Consider the following 19,620-nt stretch of genomic DNA (forward strand, 5'->3'; position numbering starts at 1 on the left):
ATGGAGAACTGACTGCCAGGCGCGAAGGTAGCAGATCTCACAAGAGATCTAGACCAGTGGTTCTCAAAGCCGGTCCGCTGCTTGTTCAGGGAAAGCCCCTGGTGGGCCGGACCGGTTTGTTTACCTACCGTGTCTGCAGGTTCAGCCAATCACGGCTCCCACTGGCTGTGGTTTGCTGCTCCAGGCCAATGGAGGCTGCGGGAAGGGCAGCCAGCACGTCCCTTTGCCCGTGCTGCTTCCCGCAGCCCCCATTGGCCGGGAGCGGCGAACCGCAGCCAGTGGGAGCCGCAACTGGCCGAACCTGCGGATGCAGCAGGTAAACAAACCGGTCCGGCCCACCAGGGGCTTTCCCTGAACAAGCAGCGAACCGGCTTTGAGAACCACTGATCTAGACAGCTTTATAGGCAGTGATGGGGAGGAAATGGTACTAGGTAAGAGATTAAAGTCCAGAACCTCCATGGGAGCATTCTTTGAAATGCTTCCTGTCCCATGTGCAGGGACACCAAGACAGAAAGCACTTCAAGGTCTAAATGTAAGGATGAGGGCATGGTATAGGGAGGAAGGATTTAGGTTTATAAGGAACTGAGGAACTTTTGGGGGAAGCAGTAGCCTATACAGGAGGGATGGGGTTCAACTATCCAAAATGGAACCACCAGACTGCTTGCACATAAAATAAAAAAGATTACTGAGGATTAGAGATTATGTGAGCTGGGGGAAAATTGACAGGTGAGGAGGACCACCTGCTTTGGGCACAGACATCCCTTGGGGATGAATTTATTAAAGGGGGGAACACAATATAGTAGAGTAGGTAGGAAAGAAGTAGGTAAAGTACAGGTAAGAGCTAATAAGGAACAATCACATGTTAAATCCCATTTAAGCATAACACATGGAGGCAAGCAACTAAATATGGACAAAATGCACAAGTGCTTATATATAAATGCAAGAAATCTAAATACGAAGAGGGTGAACTAAAGACCTTAGCATTAAATGAGGATTTTGATATAACAGTCATTTCAGAAGCTTGGTGGAATAAGGATACTCAAAGGGACATGGTAATACTTGGGCACAAAATATATAGGACTGACACAGTAGGTATTGTTGGTGGGGGAGTGGCATTATAGTTTTTAAAAAAGCATAGTCAAATAAGGTGAAAATCTTAAATGAATCAAACTATATCACAAATCTCTAGGGATAGAAATTCTGTGCTTCAATAATAAGAGTATAGCAGCAGAAATATATTGCCAACCACCTGCCCAGGATGCTGACGGTGATTGCGAAATGCTGAGGGAGGTAAGAGAGGCTATAGAACCAGAAAACACAATAATAAAGGGTGATTTCAACTATCCTTATATTTACTGGGTAAATGTCATCTAAGGGCATGATGCAGAGATAAAATTTACAGACACCATGAATGATTTATTCTTGGAGAAGCTTGTCCTGGAACCCACAAGAGAACAGAAATTCTTAATTTAGTCCTAAGTAGAGCACAGGACCTGGTCTAAGAGGTAACTATAGTTGAAGCACTCGGTAACAGTGACCATAAAGTAATTAAATTTAGCATCTTTGTAGAAGGGAAAATACCAGCTCAACCCACCACAATAACTTTAACTTTAAAAAGGGTAACTGTACAAGAATGAAGATGCTAGGTAGACAGAAATTAAAAAGAGCAGTCACAAGGGTAAAACGCTGCAAGCAGCATGGAGAGCACTGAAAAACACCATAATAGGGACTCAGACTAAATGTATACCCCAAATCAAAAAAGACAGTGGGAGGACTACAAGAATTCCATGATGGTTAAACAAAATAATGCAAAATAATGGAGGCTGCTAGTGGCAAAAAGGCATCCTTCAAAAATTGGAAGTCAAATCCTATTGAGGAAAATAGGATGGGGCACAAACTCTGGCAAGTGAAATGTAGAAGTATATTAAGGAAAGTCAAAAACGAATTTAAGAAGCAACTTGTTAAAGATGCAAAAACTAGCAGTAATTCTTTTTAAGTACATCAGAAGCAGGAAGTCTGCCAAGCAGGCAGTGGGGCCACTAGACTACCAATGTGTTAAAGGTGCACTCAAGAAAGACAAGGCCAATACAGAGAAGCTAAATGAATTCTTTGCATCAGTCTTCACTGCAGGTGATGTGGGGGAGATACCAACATCAGAGTGATTCTTTTTGGGTGACAAAGTTGAAGTACTCGCCCAAACTGATGTGTCAATAGAAGAGATTTTAGGAAAAAAAAATATAAACTAAACAGTAATAAGTCACCAGGACCAGATGATCAAGGTGATAAAGTGTACTTAGATTTTCAAAAAGCCTTAACAAGGTCTTTCGGCAAAGGCTTCTAAGGAAACCAAGTAGCCATGAGAGACGAGGCCTTACCAATCTATTAGAATTCTTTGAGGAGGTCAACAAACATGGTGGACAAGAGTGATCCAGTGGACGTAGTGTATTTGGACTTTTAGAAAGCCTTTGACTAAGTCCCACACCAAAGCCTCTTAAGCAAAGTAAGCAGTCATGGATAACAGGGAAGTTCCTCTCATGGATCAGTAAATAGGTGAAAGATAGGAAACAAAGGGAAGGAATAAACGGTTGGTTTTCACAGTAGAGAGAGGTGAACAGCAGGGTTATACTGCAGGAATTTCAGAGCCTTGAAATGGCTGAAACTTAAAGTTACTGATCTTGTTCCTAAATATGCCTTTAGAGTGCAGATATGCATGAGGTGTGGTCTAGACAGTTGGCATGCTATCCAGTCTGAATTATGCAGCTTTCAGCACATATTGGTACAGTTATTTAAATGGATGGTTAACTGTTAACATCCTTTTCTACCAATATAAGATGATCTTTGGGTTTGTTTTCTCCTCCGCAATTGCTTACTTTTTGAAGTACCTACTAATTCTGCATATTCAACTGGTAGAAGCCAACGTAATGTCTCTTTTAACCATCTGTATTCAGAACATCATGATGTCTCAAGATATCTGAATGTAAGGTCAGATTCTGGACCATTCATTTCATCCACTTCTGTCAGGGCTTAAACAATTAATTGTCCTATCTTTCTTCACATATATAATAATGTTGTTGGAGCAATTTACCCCTTTCTGCTAGGTTGATAACTATTTCCATCTAAGTAAGTGTATTTCCCTTCAAATACATATTTTAGAGCACACTCTTCAAATAGTTATAGAAGTCAATACAAAAATAGTTAATACCTACATTAAGATGAGAATTTAGCAATCTGGCCACAGCAGTATGGACAAATTTTAGGTACACAATTAAGCAATACTGGAGATCCATGGAAAATGAATTATACTAATCCAGCCAAATGTACACAAGGCATAATTAGACATTTCAAAAGACTTCCTGCTTTGTTCTAGAGCTGCTAAAGTGATATTTGTAGAGATAGTGATAAAATGACAATTAAAAGAGAGTTTGGGAACAGAGATGCCCTCGGTCTTACGATTAGTAATATTATTTTATACTTCCCACACTCTATGCAAATTTCACTATGTAGTTGATGTAGTTTGATGAAATAAATCAAATCAATGAACAATACTACTACCACTTTGCACTTATTTAACACCTTTCACCCAAGGATCTCAAAGTGCTTTAATTACATCAATGATAGTAACTCTGTTTATGAAGAGATAGAACAACATTCTTGAGAGAATTCAGCTAACAAATTTATACATATGCACCTTCCCATGTAAAATTGTTATTTATTTATGCCTTTACTTGATTTTCATGGTATTACCAACAGGAGAGTGGGTTTGTGTGTGTGTGGGGGGGGAGAGAAAACCTGGATTTGTGCTGGAAATGGCCCGACTTGATTATCATACACATTGTAAGGAGAGTGATCACTTTAGATAAGCTATTACCAGCAGGAGAGTGGGGTGGGGGGAGAGAAAACCTTTTGTAGTGGTAAACACCCATTTTTTCATAGTTTGTGTGTATAAAAAGATCTTCTGTACTTTCCACAGTATGCATCTGATGAAGTGAGCTGTAGCTCACGAAAGCTTATGCTCAAATAAATTGGTTAGTCTCTAAGGTGCCACAAGTACTCCTTTTCTTTTTGCGAATACAGACTAACACGGCCTCTCCACTGGCTTTGTCTTCCTTGAGTGTTCCTTTTCATCCAAGCTCAAATCTCAGCCTGTCTAACATTCCCTCCTGGTGTGTGGCTCACTGACAGAATATATGTAACATGGCTAGCTAAAACTGAGCTCCTGATCTTTCTTTCTATACTCTTCCCAAAAGGGCAGGTACATTATTTCTCCTCCACCCCCACCCTCCCACAGGGGGTCAACTGGACAGGAGCTCCATTACTGCCACAGATCCTGGCCTTGGCTGTTGCTGCTTTTCAGGTGGTATTGAGTTGAAGGCACCTCTAAAAGGGGAGATCTCCTCCACAAAACTGTCCCAGTGGGTCAAGGAGAAGGATGGTTAGATAACAGCAAAAATTAGGTGCCTTAGACACTTGCTTATTTAGCCTACACCTAATGCCAACTCTATACATGACTTCCAGCAACAAGAAAGCATGTCTCCAGAGAATCTCAAAACAAACTCACCTCCCATACAAATTGGTGACGGAGCATAGACTGAATTACCTCCGGATCCCAGAAACTCTGGTCTTTTATGTCAGGGTTTGGGTTACTTAATCTTTTCAAGATAGGAATGAGATTTCCCCCGTGTGACATATACTGCCAGCAATGGACGCACCGAAATTTCAAGTGCCAAAGAATTAATGTAGCAATCTGCATAATCAAATCCCCCAGATAAACACAGTAATTTCTTGTTCAGTACTATCAGTCCCTTGGATTTAATGGATACTTATATTTATCCAAAATTCATGAAAATGTAATACTTAATAACTGTTTTACAGTGAAGGCTTCTTAAAGTTGTCTTTTAAACCTCCCTTGCATGAAATTTGCTAAATCTGGAGTAATCAGTTTTTCTTTTTGATCTGTGTGTGAAACATGAGGGAAAACAGCATAGTGCATTCAATATTATATAAGGAACATGTTCTGCACTCTAATTTAAATCACATCCTTAAATGATCACAGTGCGTTATGTTCTCCTCTTGTTTATCAACCAAACAGATTGTGAAGGCTTTGTTTAAAGTCAAATGCACTAAAATAACCTGTGATACTGGTGATTCATTATTTTGAAAAGCATTTAAGCTCACTCAGGCAAGATTTCAACACCACTGAAATGGAAGAAAGCCATACTTTAATACAAATTTGGTATGTCAAGAAATTCATAAATGGTTTTTAAAGTACATTTAAATTTAGGTAAAAGAATTTACTAATGTCTGGTTGCACAATAATCTGCTGGTAACATGCAATCAAGTCACTGGTGATAATGGTATACATGATAACTACAGAAGAAAACAACTAAGATTAACTCAATTTTCTTCTTCCTCTGCACTCACTTATTTCAAATTTGTAACTATTTAATTGTACACAGAATTTTAGGATGAGATTTGTATGAAAATAACATAGTACTGCATTGTATAAATCAACAATAAATAAATGATGATATTTTCACACATGTTTAAGTAAATGAGTAGCACAAGTACAACTGACTTTGAATAGGCCTTGTGAGCCTTGGCTGCGATTTTCAAAATTCTCAGAGTTAGTCTCCTTTGAAAATCCCATCCCTAAATTATAGGACTCATGTTCCTAAGTCATTTAGATGCTTTTCAGAATTTATAAATGGGTACACAACATGTAAAGCAAATACAATTATTGATCATATAATTTCTCTAAACTCCACTATATCTTTAGAGAATAATTCAACTGGGGAATAGTTCTTAGTAAATGAAGGTGGATCTGGGACTCCATTCTAAAACACACAGATCACACACCCTGCCTTAGAACAGTGTCCCCCAAAGGGTGGGTCTCGACCTACCAGTGGGTCATGCGAAAGTTCCAAATGGGTCACAGGTGGCAGATCACTCTCCACCATCCCCTACCTATCCCCCAAGGGTCTCCCCTCCGCGTTAGGCCAGGATTAGGGTTGCGGTGTCAGGGTGGAGGGTGCATGTACATTATGGTGGGTCACCAAAAAAACACAAAATGCAGTTGGTAGGTTGCCTTAGTAAAATGTTTTGGAATGTTGACCAGTATGTGCTGGCTAGCATGTACATATATCATATTAGTCGTATGTATGTTATCCACACCATAGATATATATTACTATGCATTAAGCACAAATAGCATTAAGCACAAATATTATAGCAGTTATACAGACTAAACTAGCCTAGACCTTTACTATAATCCTGCCTATTCACTTATGCTGGTACCCCATAACATCGTGCATTAGTTGAAGTAAGCTTTGGCTTAAGTAGATAGGAAAGTTGTCAGGATAAGGACATATGTGTATTTTACCCTAGCAAGAGATAGGGAGTTATCCCCATAGGCCAGTACTGGAATATCCCAAAGGAAGACGACAAGATATGATTGTTCTGACCTGGTACAAACCTAGAAGGTACCTTCAAACACCAGTACCTGGAATGCTAGTATCCAAAACAAAGATAAGGAAAGGAACAGAACAACAAGTTAATGAACTGGGACAAACTGATGGGCTGAATTTTAGTAACATGTAAAGAAATGTGTACCTTGTAAAATCATCTGATAAATACTACCAGCTGAAATGTGTAACTTTGGGAGCACACCGTCCGTGTAAGGTGAATGTGACAACGGTGCATAAGACAGCTTTCCAGAGACTGGTATTGTATAAAAACTATTTCCTGTACTATATTATTATTGGCTTATAGCAATAAACCTGACTGACATTGGTTATTTGGTCTACTGAGTATATTTCATAATGAACCAAAATGTGGTCAAAGAATTGATTATACAATTTATCAACAGAAACCACTGCCTTAGAACGTCCAGGTGCAGCTAAATGTGCAGAGATTCCACTTGGAAGCTGCAAAGTGTCAACTCCACAGGTTTTGAGAGAGTTGTGGTCTCCTGGTTGCCTGTGTATGTAGAAGGGACCATCAGAACATTTAAGCAACCACCCTTTCAAATAATTATGGTGTTTGGCCCCAACTCAAGAAAGCATTGTGATTCAGGCATGTATTTAAGTACACACTTGAGTACATTCCTGAATGGGGTAACTTAAGCAAGTGCTTAACAGCTTTTCTGAATCTGGGTTTAAGAGTATAATCCAAAGTCTCCATTAATGTGGCAACCCCGATGGCAGACATATTATTAGTTGCCTAATCTAGCAGAATTCAGTAATATCATTTGGAAATATCTCTTTGAAAATCTTAAAGTCTCAGATGATGAATTAGATTCCACTGGGCAAATTAATTTAGAAGATGAGTTAAATTTTGGTAATTCTCAAATTTACTGTTCTGTTTTTCTGCAAAAAAAAATGTGACACTGATCATCTTTATCAGAAGTCCATCATTGTCTGAAATACAGTGACACTCTTCTTTTGATTTTTCACAAGGGCTCAAAATACGTTGATGACCTAGTTCAGTTGCACATCAGCAGTACATTTTGCGGTCAGATTGGCGACATGGAGTTTAGGAATAACAGTGGTTCCCCTTCTCACTTGGCCAATAAAGACTAAGTAGTGAAGTCAGAAAAATTCTGCAGATATGAAGAGCCTGCCTGCTAAACCATGGAGAGGCAACAAGGATAAATGTTACAAATTCATACAAGCTGGAAATAAAAAGACTTACTAGATCGACTCCTTCCTGCTACCAATGCAAGTTCATTCTCTTCAGTATATTCCATAGCACTTGGTGCAGTCCAGTTTCAAATAACTTTAATCATAGGACTGACACGAGTTCCTTTGAGAAGATATATGACATCCTAAGGGCCAAATTTCACCATCATATACATGTGTGGAACACCTGGTGATTTCCATAAGAGTTTCATTCATGCTCTTACACAGGCCAAATTCCGTACTCTCATGTACCTTTCTTTGATCTCAGTGGCAATTGTATACACACAAAGGGCAGAATTTGGACCATCTTTAAACAGCTTCTCAATCTCAACCTAAAGTTACCTTCATTTAATTTCATCCCAGCTCATGGTCAGATTTTCTGGCTAGCACAGAGGTGCTGCTAGGCACTTCTAATGGGAAGGGGAACAAAGAATAATAGGGAAGATAAAAATAAATTCATATTAAGGGAAATGCCACATCAAAAGAAAATCTGAAGCCTTCCTGATTTTTCCAAAATAACAAGGAAGAATGGGAGACAGGTCACTCTACATCTGAGTTCTTGACTGTCTTGTCCCAGAAAAGGTAAAAAAAAATATTGCTCTGGGTCTATGTAATATATTGAGTCACTACAGCAAACATGGAGAAAGCTAAATAGACTGTTTTCCTTCTCACAGAAAATTATGCTTTGTTTACCATCAAATGGAATATTATGGAATTATGTATCCACAATTTTTGCCCCCCAAGAGGAATAATGAACCCATACGTCATCCCATTTATCATCCTGAGGAGGCACCTCAAAAAGTAACTTATTCCTCAAATATACTTCTCTCTCCACATCTGCACATAATGCGCAGCTAAAGTTTGGTGGTGTACACTTTCAATTTCAATGCCATCAGATGATAGATAGATTTTCTTCTAATATATTATGTCTATCAGTTGTCACTTCTTGCTTGCTAACATTTTCTTAAGAAGATTAATATTATGTAAATGTACTGAACCTAAATTTAGCAGATTCCAGAGGCAAAGGTTTCTTCCTACCTGGAGGAGGAGGTCAGAAGCTGGTTTGACCCTTTGTTGGAAAAGCATACTTAGCATTCGATTCTGTTGTTCCAAATCAAAAACTCTTGTTTTCAGCTTTACACATTCTTCCCTCAGATCCTACAGCACAGGAGAAAATAGGAGGATTGAGGAAAAATGCAATGAAACTCTTGAAAATGCTTTATGGAATAGGAGGCTTCAGAAGAGAAAAATGAGCAAAATTTTCAAAATAGCACAAATAAATCAGAAAAAAAGATACTATGCCATTTCCCTGATTATTTGCTCATCAAAAGATAATATTTAAAATGCATGAAATCAGAAATATTAGTTACAGTACATATACTTTTGGAGTGTGATGTCAATTAAGCCTTAGCAGCAGTGTGATTTAGTGTATCGATATGGTCATAAAATCAATCAGAAAACATAAGAATAATTATGTTTTCATAGAGCTGGACTGTGTCTTTAAGCAGAGCCCTAAAATACCATGCAGTGCTTTGTAAGCTACACCATTACAGAAGTAGACCAAGGAGGCATTATACCTTGGAGATGCTCCTCCAAAATCCCCTCCCTTCCCTGTTTCTGCTTGCTCTGGAGTAGTACCAAGAGCAAAGTATACCACCACGCATGCTGGCTCAGCTGTGCTGACTGTTGCATCAGGAAGAGGGGGGAAGCTTGGCTCTTCACTTTCCATTCCTCTTCCTGTCCACAAGCTCTGGACTAGCTACTCTAGGGGTGGCTTGGCCACAGACAAAGGTTGATGAGCCTGCTACAGCCTTGGCTGAGGAAGCTCATCCCAAGTTTTAAAGGTTTACCTAGTCCAGTTGCCAATAAAGGCTACCACTTGTAACCTTATGACCCTGGATGGGTTGTCTGCAGCTGAGATTGTACTTGGGATCTCTGGTTCTTAAAGCATGAAGCCCTTCTGTCCAGGTCAATTAGCCAAAGGTTGCAGGTTCACTAACCTTTACCTTTCGCCCAGTCACCTGTAGAAGGGGACAGAGTGCCAATTTGTGTGGGCTACACCCACTCCCAAGGGCTTGCACAGGGTTGTAAAAATGATTCTCATTCCCCTTTATCCCCTTAGGCGGCCACAAAGTCCAAATCACAGTTCAGAACAGAGTGAACAGAGGTCTGATAAACTGAAGCCGAGTATGGGTTTTTTTTTTAAATATACCCAGCATGATTCCACACCATACACTATTTCAGCTGTCAAATTTGATGATGCAGTTTTGTAACTGAAGGGACCTATGATAATTTTTTAAAGAGAAGCTGCTGTGTAATTTAGCCCAATAATTTTATCTACTTTACAACTGTTATAGTCTAATGGGAATTGTTATAGTCTTAAGATTTTTAGAAAATGTCTATCACCTCAGCATCTAAGACCCCAGCAAAGCACTTGAAGCATTGCTTAAGTTTAAATACATGAGTAGGCCTACTGAAATTAAGCATGTGCTTAAGTGCTTTGCTGGACTCAGGCCTAAGCGCAGATCCTAAAAGTTTGGTTTTTTTGCAGTCACCATTCTGCTAGCAAAATATTAATCAAAATAAAGCACTCAACAATACCAGTGTTTATGTAAGAACTGTTTTATGCTCTACTTCTGCAGCAGATCCTGCTACCCAGATAGCTAAAGGAACATAACCTAACGAATGCTTTATTCTCAGAGCTACCGTGGCATCTTTGATGCTGGTGGTACACAATCCATGAAATAAACGTTAGCCATCTTGGTGGTTACTCCACCACAATTACAAGGGGCAGGGGGAATCAGTGCAGGCACATTTATTCCCACAAAAAGCGTAACCACTCTTCTCAGTTTTTTTTAAATTTAGAACAGCTGCTACCCACTGGCACTGCCTAACTGGTGGAGAAACAGGCCTCTTGCTTCCAATATGCTTTGTCCATCAATATCATTAACAATGTATTGACCTGCAAAGGTGCACGAACCTGATGAAGTAGCAGCTCAGAGTGGGAAATTATAGTCAGAAGTAACCAAAGTGCCTGTCTACATCAGTGCCAGTTCTTATCTAGAGTGTACTGTAGCCAGCACAGAGAATACAAAAGAGGTCACCACACAATGAGAAAATCTTGTCCCAAGACCATTGGAAACATGCTGAAATATCTTTAGTTACAGAGGTATCACTGGATGAATTATGAAGTTATTTCCCCTGGATACATTACCAGGATAGTGCTTATTTTAAGTGGTTCTAAAGCTGTCCAAGTTCTATATGTGGTGCCTTCTAAAATGACGAGGCAATGATATCTATTTGAGGTGTAGTGAAATCCTAAAGCTTTAATTCTCTGAGTGAAAACCCCTGCTAAAAACTGTCATCTATTACCTTATATGGGACAGTGTTTCTCGTCAGGGGAAGCACAACACCAAAGCTCCTCTTTACATGGCTTTCACAAATAATCAAAGAAATTAAAACTGAGACCTAGCTGCTATAATGAAGTTTAAATACTGAGTTCACTGAAGAGGAAAAACGCTTCATGGGAACTGACAATTTAAAACAACATTGCAGACATAGCAATATTGCCTCTCAAACCTTTCCTTTTAAGAGCTAAACATTGGAATTTTATATCCCTCCAACTTCAGACTTTTTGCTCAAGAGCAAGAGTAAAATTCTGGCATGTTACCAACCAAGATGCACTAAACTGTTCCAACACTAATGCCATTCACAGTAAGGTGAAAAAAAGCACTAACAGGAAATTAACATAAGAATATTTATGTAAAGTAGCAATGCCTGGTTATATTAAATCAAAATAGTAAAATGATTAGTAGGCATGTTGTGTAATAATTAACAAAACCTGAAGTATCTCATTATGCACATTCCAGATGGTAGGACTAATGGGTATTAAAAAAGCGATACCACAAATATCTATCTCAGGACTGTAGTATCTGAGTGTCTCACAATCTTTAAGGTGTTTATCCTTACAACACCCACTGCACTATTCCTCGATACCAGAACTATTTTTCCCCCAGCTGGGAAATGATGCCTTTCCTTCAAATTCTGGAAATCCACTGCCTTTTCTTTGAATCCATTTCCTCTGTTGTAATGCTCAGTTCCTGTCCACACATTCACCATACACAGCACTGAAGGTCACCTGTAGCACCAGATAACAGGTGGCAAGATTTAAAAAATCAGAAAGGGAAAAATTAAATGATCATGCGGATCCTAGAGCAGAGAATGTGGGTCAGCACTTTCCTGAAAGGACTCAAGTGTAGCAGGGTGACAAGCAAAGGTCAGAACTATGGATCACTCAGCAATTCCATTATGCACTATAACTCCGATGTTACAATGTTGATCCAGATCTTAAGGAAAACTTAGACCCAAGCACGCAGCCGCACTTTCTCAACTGGGCACTAGGGATCTCTGGAGAGGGGATGGAAACCTCACACTGGCTGCAGAGATATTCCATGCAGTTTATTCCAGCCTTCTGTCTGGAGCCTGCTTCTAGGGTGTTAGCACAACCAATTGAAGGGAAACGCTCTCTAGCAGTAGTTCCCCACTGCCTACCTTTTCCCCAGGCCCCCTCCCATGTGTTGCCACAGAGCAAACCCCAGCAGTGGTAGGTTACAAGCAGTGCAGGGGATGTCACCTCCTGTGTGGAGCTTCAAAATACTGCCTCCCTCTTTGCCCAGGGGAATTACCCATGTTTAATTCTATCACATAGAGTTAAGCCATCCATGGATACATGAAGAATGATGGTTGATGATCTGCACAGAAATCAATGGGACTGTGCAACAAACACACAAAACATATTTTGTGGTTTGTCTCAAAATCATTTGCTGATTATCTGACTTCTCAGATTTTCCAGAGGTAAAACCTGCTATTTGTAAGTGGGGAGAAAAACGCAAACAAATTTTCTGCATAAAAAGATGAAATTTTGCTCTGCGGCTAATTCAGGAAAATTCCCAATTTCACATATTTTCTGCAAGCGCCTGGTAAAAAGCCGGCCATATCAGAGTAATTCAATACGTATTATAACAAATGATATACTCCAAAAGTGCACATTTAAGACTGTAATTCCATCTCAAGGTTTCAATGACATTGATAAATCACTCAAGCTTTGCTCTCTCAGTTTATCTCAACAGAACTCCTCAGTGGAATCACAGTCTTCTCATATACTGGTGGGTGTACAGTACTTTATCCCTTACATTACAGCATGTACTTAATTTAAACCAAAATTAGCCCTTGCTGAGCAATTTCAAATTCACAATAAAACATACCCAATATAGGTTACTGTGCAATATTACTCTCCTTGAATCTTTGAAAGCTCTCAGCTTGTCTTCATGCCTCACTATGCCCCAGAGGTGTGTTATCTCACTGTGGCATGACTTGATGTGTCTTGCTGCTTAGCTGCAGTATGGTAGATTTATCTGTTTACTAGTTATTACCTGGATTTGTATAACTACTACCTTTTGTGATTGACCTGAAGAGTCCAATTTCCTACACTATTGTTTTCCTCTCCTTTCTTATAAATGATCTCAGTATGAACAGAGGTAGGAGTACTGTAACAGTTAACATTCATTAGCATTTAGAAGAGTACCCTCTCCATTCCATGGACATTAAATTAGCTGGTATTACTCAGCAGTTGGTAAGCAGCTGTTAAATCCCATCAATACTCAGCAAATTACTTTATTAAATATATTTAAATCCATTTTTATTATATCTGTACAAACTCCACAGTTCCTACAAGTTTGGGTGGGTCCATTATTGGGAAAGTATATTGTCATAAAAAAATCTGACTCTCAGTGCAAAAGGATTCAGAGAGCTTCTCTCTGCTTTTGGAAAACAATCACAACATTTCCCAAATTATAGCCTAAAATATGGAGACTGAAACTCTAGCAAATATGTTACCATTATAAGATGTGAATTTGCTTTATGTACTCAAGGATCAGTTCTCTGATTATACGTAGAATAGATATAGCAAGAACAGCAACAGTGCAAGCTTCCCCACACTGCCTTGCCTCATGTCTGACCTGCGTGGACCACCACTAGGCTTGAGTGTGCTGTGTCATTTCCAAACCTATGCAGGGTGGAATTGTGGGTACAGAGACAAAGATAGTGTTCTGAAGATGTGGAGGTGAGGAATGGAATATTCATCCCCAAGTGACAGTGGCATCTATGGAGCCATTTTGTGGCCACAATTAGTGAGCATAGGGCTTTAGAAAACATTAATTGCCCCCTCTATATGCTCCGTCCACAGATCTTCACAGTATGTGAATGTGGTGGCTACACTCCAGGATATTCCTGCATTGCCTACCTACAAATCCCTCTCTACACAGCTGTCATATAGCACAGAGGTGTTAAAGAGCAAAGTTCCATAGCATGGGGCTGAAGCGTCCCCTTTACATCATCTTCACTACTCAGCCTTAGAATATCCATTCCTCCGCTGTGTATATGGGAGCCTTCCATTGCCACTCAGGCAGGCACAGGCTTTCACCTATAACCCTTATATTCTGCTGACAGCCAACAAGAATGCCAAGTGTGACGGTGTTTTTCTGATGTCCAACAGGAACCGGATTGGGAGACAGAACCAACTAATTTTGGATAGGACACAAAAAAGCCAAGAGATGGGATGGACTGTCAGGCATTATTTACCTTAGCCAGGCCTACCCTAAGTATCAAATGGGATGAGGCTATATATTCCATTACCAATCCTCTGAGGTGTCCAGAAATTATTTTTCATTTTTGTTATTGGTAAAACACTTGTCATATTTTGACATTTTGTGGTTGCGTTAATGAAATGTGTGCACAGCATTTGAAAAAACGTATCCCACATAAAAACATACATTTTCTAATTCAATGGTTTGCATTTATAGCCTTTAAAAATATACCAAAAATCAGAGAAACAATCTTACCTTTTGAGTAAGTAGAGCTTGAACAACCTGGTTGGCTACCTGTAAGAAATAAATAATAAAATAACTGAGCAGTGTATTATATTGATTTTTTTTGGCAGAGGAGACCGTTTTCTGAGGGATCCCACTATAAGCTATTTCCCCCCTGGAGTAACTTCCCGAACCCACTCCCTAAATCAGATAGTGACATTACGCGCATACATAAAATCTAGGTTCTAACTTTTGACCGATTCCCCATTTCATACCAAACATATACACCCTAATAACTTTAGTATGACATTACAAATCTTTGTTTTGGTCTTCTAGTCTAATACAGTCAAACAGAATACAATGTAAGGGTCAGATCTCTCACTGATGTAAATCACTATAGTTGAACTGACTTCAACACCGCTACACTGCTGAGGACGTGATCCTGAATGTTTTGATGAAGCTTAGTTGTTTCTTGATTCAATGCTGGCAAATGGTACATCTATCATGACAGGCAGGCAACAATAAAGTGCCACAGAAAATTAAAATACCTAGAGTCATCAAAATATGGTTGGTTTCAGAGCAGCAGCCGTGATAGTCTGTATTCGTAAAAAGAAAAGGAGGACTTGTGGCACCTTAGCGACTAACCAATTTATTTGAGCATAAGCTTTTGTGAGCTACAGCTCATTTCATCGGATCCGATGAAGTGAGCTGTAGCTCACGAAAGCTTATGCTCAAATAAATTGGTTAGTCGCTAAGGTGCCACAAGTCCTCCTTTTCTTTTTGCAAAATATGGTTGGAAGCATTCACACAATAATGTGTAATTGCCTTGAATCAGATTACACACCACTGATTAAAGGAACGGTATACGTGGGAGGGAATTTTTAAATTTATTTTATATAAGTGTCCTCTGCTTAGTTACATTTTTGACATGGGGGAAAAGTAAGTATTTTCTGCTGGTGATACTTTTGAATGTTTCTGATAAATGTTTCATTAAAAAATGTATTACCATAATCAAATGTCATTTTTGAAACTATACATGAACTGTCACATTTTCAATGTGTTTGTCCGGATTCCACTCTGTAAAAATAACATAATCTTAGGCTTAACTCTGTGCACAGAGTCTAGTTACGAGTTCGAGTCCATTTTAGCTTTCTAAAAGTTAAACAATACGTGAGGCTGTCATTTGGAAGTACAAATCTGCCTTGCCTCTCTTTACTGTTAGTGAATTTAAAATAAAAATAAAAAAAACAGAGCATTCAAGTGAACTAAGTCATGAGCAAAGAGCTGAAGCTAATTCATTTCGGTAAATAATTCAATTCTTTAAAACCCAAAACTTTGATTTGATTCATATTCTCATAAAATTGCCTAGTATCTATTTTTTCCCCCAAACTGGTCCCTAATTTAAGGCAGCCTGTGGAACAATGGTCACATAAAATAGCTCTATACATGATTTAACAGAAGACAGAGTAATACTGGAACTGTAATAACCCACAGGAGTAAATATGTTATATTTCTGAAATCCATGTGTTGCCCCACAGGCTTTTAGAATCTACATCTGACAGTGTTCCTTCTGGCATGTACTTTTAACGTCTGTTTGCTCTACCTGAAAATTGAACAAATCACATCTAATACATTATTTCTTTACTTCCTGACATACAGTTACTTTACCAAGGACTAAAGGGTTCTTTGCAATGTGTACAAAGCACTTGCAACAGCATTACCTGTAAAATTATTCTTACAGCTTTATAGACTGTACAAAGAAGTGTAGATGGAATAATCTGCCAATTGAGGTGGAGGGGTGGGGGAAGAACTTGCTGATGCACACTGGACAAATTTTTCTAACTTGGGTGCATGAAGGTAGGTACCTAAGGGTTTGTCTACACAGGGACACAGGAAAGTTAATCTGAATTATTTATTATTATTTAAAGGTGTGAATTTGAAGTGAAGTGGTTTAGTTAAATTACATAAAAAGCCTGTGTGAACATCTTCATTCAGAATCAAAGTGGCCTTAATTCAGTTTAGTTTCATTCACTTCCAAAGTGATTTAAACTATATCAAATTAAGGCCACTTTAATTTTGAACAACATCTTCCATATAGGCATTTACTGTGGTTTAACTAATCCACTTCAAATTCACACATTTAGTTAATTTGGATTAATTTTCCTGGATGTCCCAGCATAGACAAGCCCTAAATGAATGCTGCTTGATTTTCACAGATGCTAATGACCAAAGCTCCCATTGACCCCAGTAGTTTTAGGCACCCAAGTCTGAAAATTATGTCTCCTGTCCTGAGATTTTCAAATCCAGTCCCTTGACTGGCATGTCCAGAGAAAACTGAGAATTCAGACTGAGCAGGAAGCCTGCAGGATAGTATTTGGAGTAATGGTGGTTCATTTAGGCTTCACACAGAAGGGAATCACCAAATGTAGTCACATCCAGACCCCCTCAGCTTAAAGGTGGTCATAATTATGGGAAATTCATTCCTGTGGTTCACATTCCTGTTCCTGTTTGTGGGAAAGTGAAGTAACTGCTAACTAAGACTACTTTACACCTATACCATGCCACTCACCTGAGGCTGTCAAAAGGCTTTCAGACAACACTCCCGTGCGGTAGGCATTGTCTGTGGTGTATTGAAAACTGTGTTAAAACTGTGCAAGCTGAACGCTTTACATTGTAAGGGCGTTCCTGGTTCGGCTTACAGGCTAGAGGGCAAGTACCACACAGATGTTTTTTGGGGCCCAGAAAAAAATCTGAACGTGAGGCTCCCCATCACCCTTCTAAAAATTATCACGGAGACAAAAGAGTTTAAGAAGAGGAGAAGGATTGAAGGAGGTTAGAGAGGGCCAGGTCTTTGGGGTCGCTGTCCGCCTTGTGCTGGGGGGCTAGAGAGGGGATGGGGAAGACAGTGAGGGCCCAGGTGGATGGAGTCACTGCCTTCCCTGCGGAGCTAGGGAGGCTCTGCCCCGCATACAGCTGGAAGGCCACTCCTGGTCCTGCCTCTCCCTGAGTTCCAGGCACGCTAGTGGTGGGAGAATTTTCCCTGATTCTGCTCCTAACTCCAGGTTCTCAGCCTGGTGGGTCACCTCAGGCCCAGCGCAATGATGCCAGCAGCAGCCACTCTGAAATCTGAGTCACGCCCCACACTATTGGGGGGGGGGGGGCGTTGCCAAACCTGAGTGGTGCTGGATATCCTGAACCAGACTGCAATGCCTCTCACTAAAATTTGGCCTAGATACTTGATTTCTGTATGTGAAGTATTTTTTTACAGAACTGTATCTTTAACATATGGCTTTGTGTAACATTTAGGATTTTCTAATTAATTAAACAGAAGCTCTGAGAGATAGTTTTCTTTCATTTTTTTAAAAAGTAAAATGCATATTGAAGAAGCCTTTATATGTTGGGGGTGCTAATTGAAAATGTATTATAGTAATATTAAGATGCAATCATTTTAAGATTTCATCTATCACTGAAGCAGTCATTTGTACGTTTTCCTCTATATCAGTACAGTCAAGCTTGACAGAAATCTTAGCTGGCACAATAACGTGAATAAACATTATACTACTTCTTGCCAATAAACTGACAGTCAAATTCCTGAATAGGAAACTAGGATTAAGCATGTAACCCCATAAGGTACAGGAAGATAATCCTGTTTCTTGCATTATGTTTTCTAGACAGAGAGATAGGTTTACAGTATATTTTTGAATTTTAAATAAATGAGCTCTTTTTCTGGTTTGTGTAGGATTGGGCAGTTCAGTGCTATTTACTTCCAAATATTATTCCAGAGATGTTCATATGTCAACTTCAGATAAAATAAGAGACGGGCAATTAATTTTAAACATCTGTGAATATATTAATAGAGTTCATAAAGGATTTTGCTTCAGTCATGTTCATATCCCTTGTGTGTTTTCTGTCTATGAATATTTGAGTTTGATTGAGTTTTACTGGTGAAAATGATTGGAGAACATGAAATTTTAAGTCAGAGATACAGTATTCACCCTTGAATACTGATGGATGGACATGGAATGAATGAGGAAGAAGGAAGTACAAGGAATGATGGAATGAAGAAGGAGACAAAGAAAGGAGGAGGAAATGGAAGTGAGAGAGGCTGTACTCATAGGTGTCAAACATGAGCTCAAACTGCTATTTGCTCCTCAAAGAAAGGAAATAAGAGGGAACTTTGATACCTTCACCGCTTTAGTTTGTGCATGTTGCGGGGCTGGGGGGGGGGGGCGGGGTGAGATGTTGTTGCCAACCCATCATGGCTAGGCTGGGATGATGCTGGAACTTCTTCCCCAGGTAGGAGCCCCACCCACCATGAAAGTTTTGCTGAGGTGGCATGTATGGCCAAGCACAGAATCCACTGATGGGGTGGCAGGTTTACCCTCTGCTTGGGACAGACCCTGGCCTTCCTGGACAGGGAGCCGCGGTTTGGGAAGGAGGGCCCACAGGACAGTGGCAGATTCCCTCAACCCTACAACCATCACTACCCCAACTAGAGGCAGGGTGGCGTCACAGGAGCACAGGGCCCCAGGAATTATGAACTGCCTTGAATCCAGCTCTTGGGTGTACAAGACATGAAGAGGATGAAATGCACCCTTGGTTCATAGCATTCCCCTTAATCGACAGAGGTCAGAACATGACATGACCATGCATAATATTCATCATCTCTGGCTGATGCTGTGACCTTGTATGGCTTCCTCTGCAGTCTGACAGGGATGGGACGCCCCCTTTTTTTGTGGGGTCCAAAGATCATGATTCATGATTGATTTGATTGCTGGTAGGAAATTAAAAATAATTATTGTAATGGACCCTGAAACTCTCTTTTAGAGGGCTGATCTACTGCAACTCGGGGACTAATCAGAGCCTGCTGTTTTGAGGGACAACTGAGTCCCTTCCCCTCAGCCAACCAGGTCATTTTGGTGGCAGAAGTGAACATGTGAGACATCCTGGAAGGAAAGAGAATGAGGCAGCTGATCTCTGGTCCTGAGGATTGCATAGGAAGCTCCTAAAATCTGGATCAAACAAGAAAAGGACCAGGGAAGGAGCTCCTGCCTGGGAGAAGTGGAGCTTGTACCTTGG

The 19,620-nt window shown here is 39.8% G+C and overlaps 1 protein-coding gene across 11 annotated transcripts in view; it reads right to left on the reverse strand.

Moving 5' to 3' along the window:
• The window catches only part of NCKAP5 (NCK associated protein 5), a 587,437-nt gene that overhangs the window by 105,121 nt on the left and 462,696 nt on the right, over positions 1–19,620 (reverse strand). For all 11 annotated transcript variants that reach the window (XM_074967251.1, XM_074967249.1, XM_074967241.1 and 8 more), the window contains 2 exons: positions 14,575–14,613; positions 8,714–8,833 (listed from right to left, as the gene is read on the reverse strand). In XM_074967251.1, the coding sequence (XP_074823352.1) occupies positions 8,714–8,833; positions 14,575–14,613 (159 nt within the window). The remainder of the gene's footprint in view (positions 1–8,713; positions 8,834–14,574; positions 14,614–19,620) is intronic.

Source organism: Natator depressus, chromosome 11 (assembly GCF_965152275.1).
Source record: "Natator depressus isolate rNatDep1 chromosome 11, rNatDep2.hap1, whole genome shotgun sequence".
Classification (NCBI taxonomy): domain Eukaryota; kingdom Metazoa; phylum Chordata; order Testudines; family Cheloniidae; genus Natator; species Natator depressus.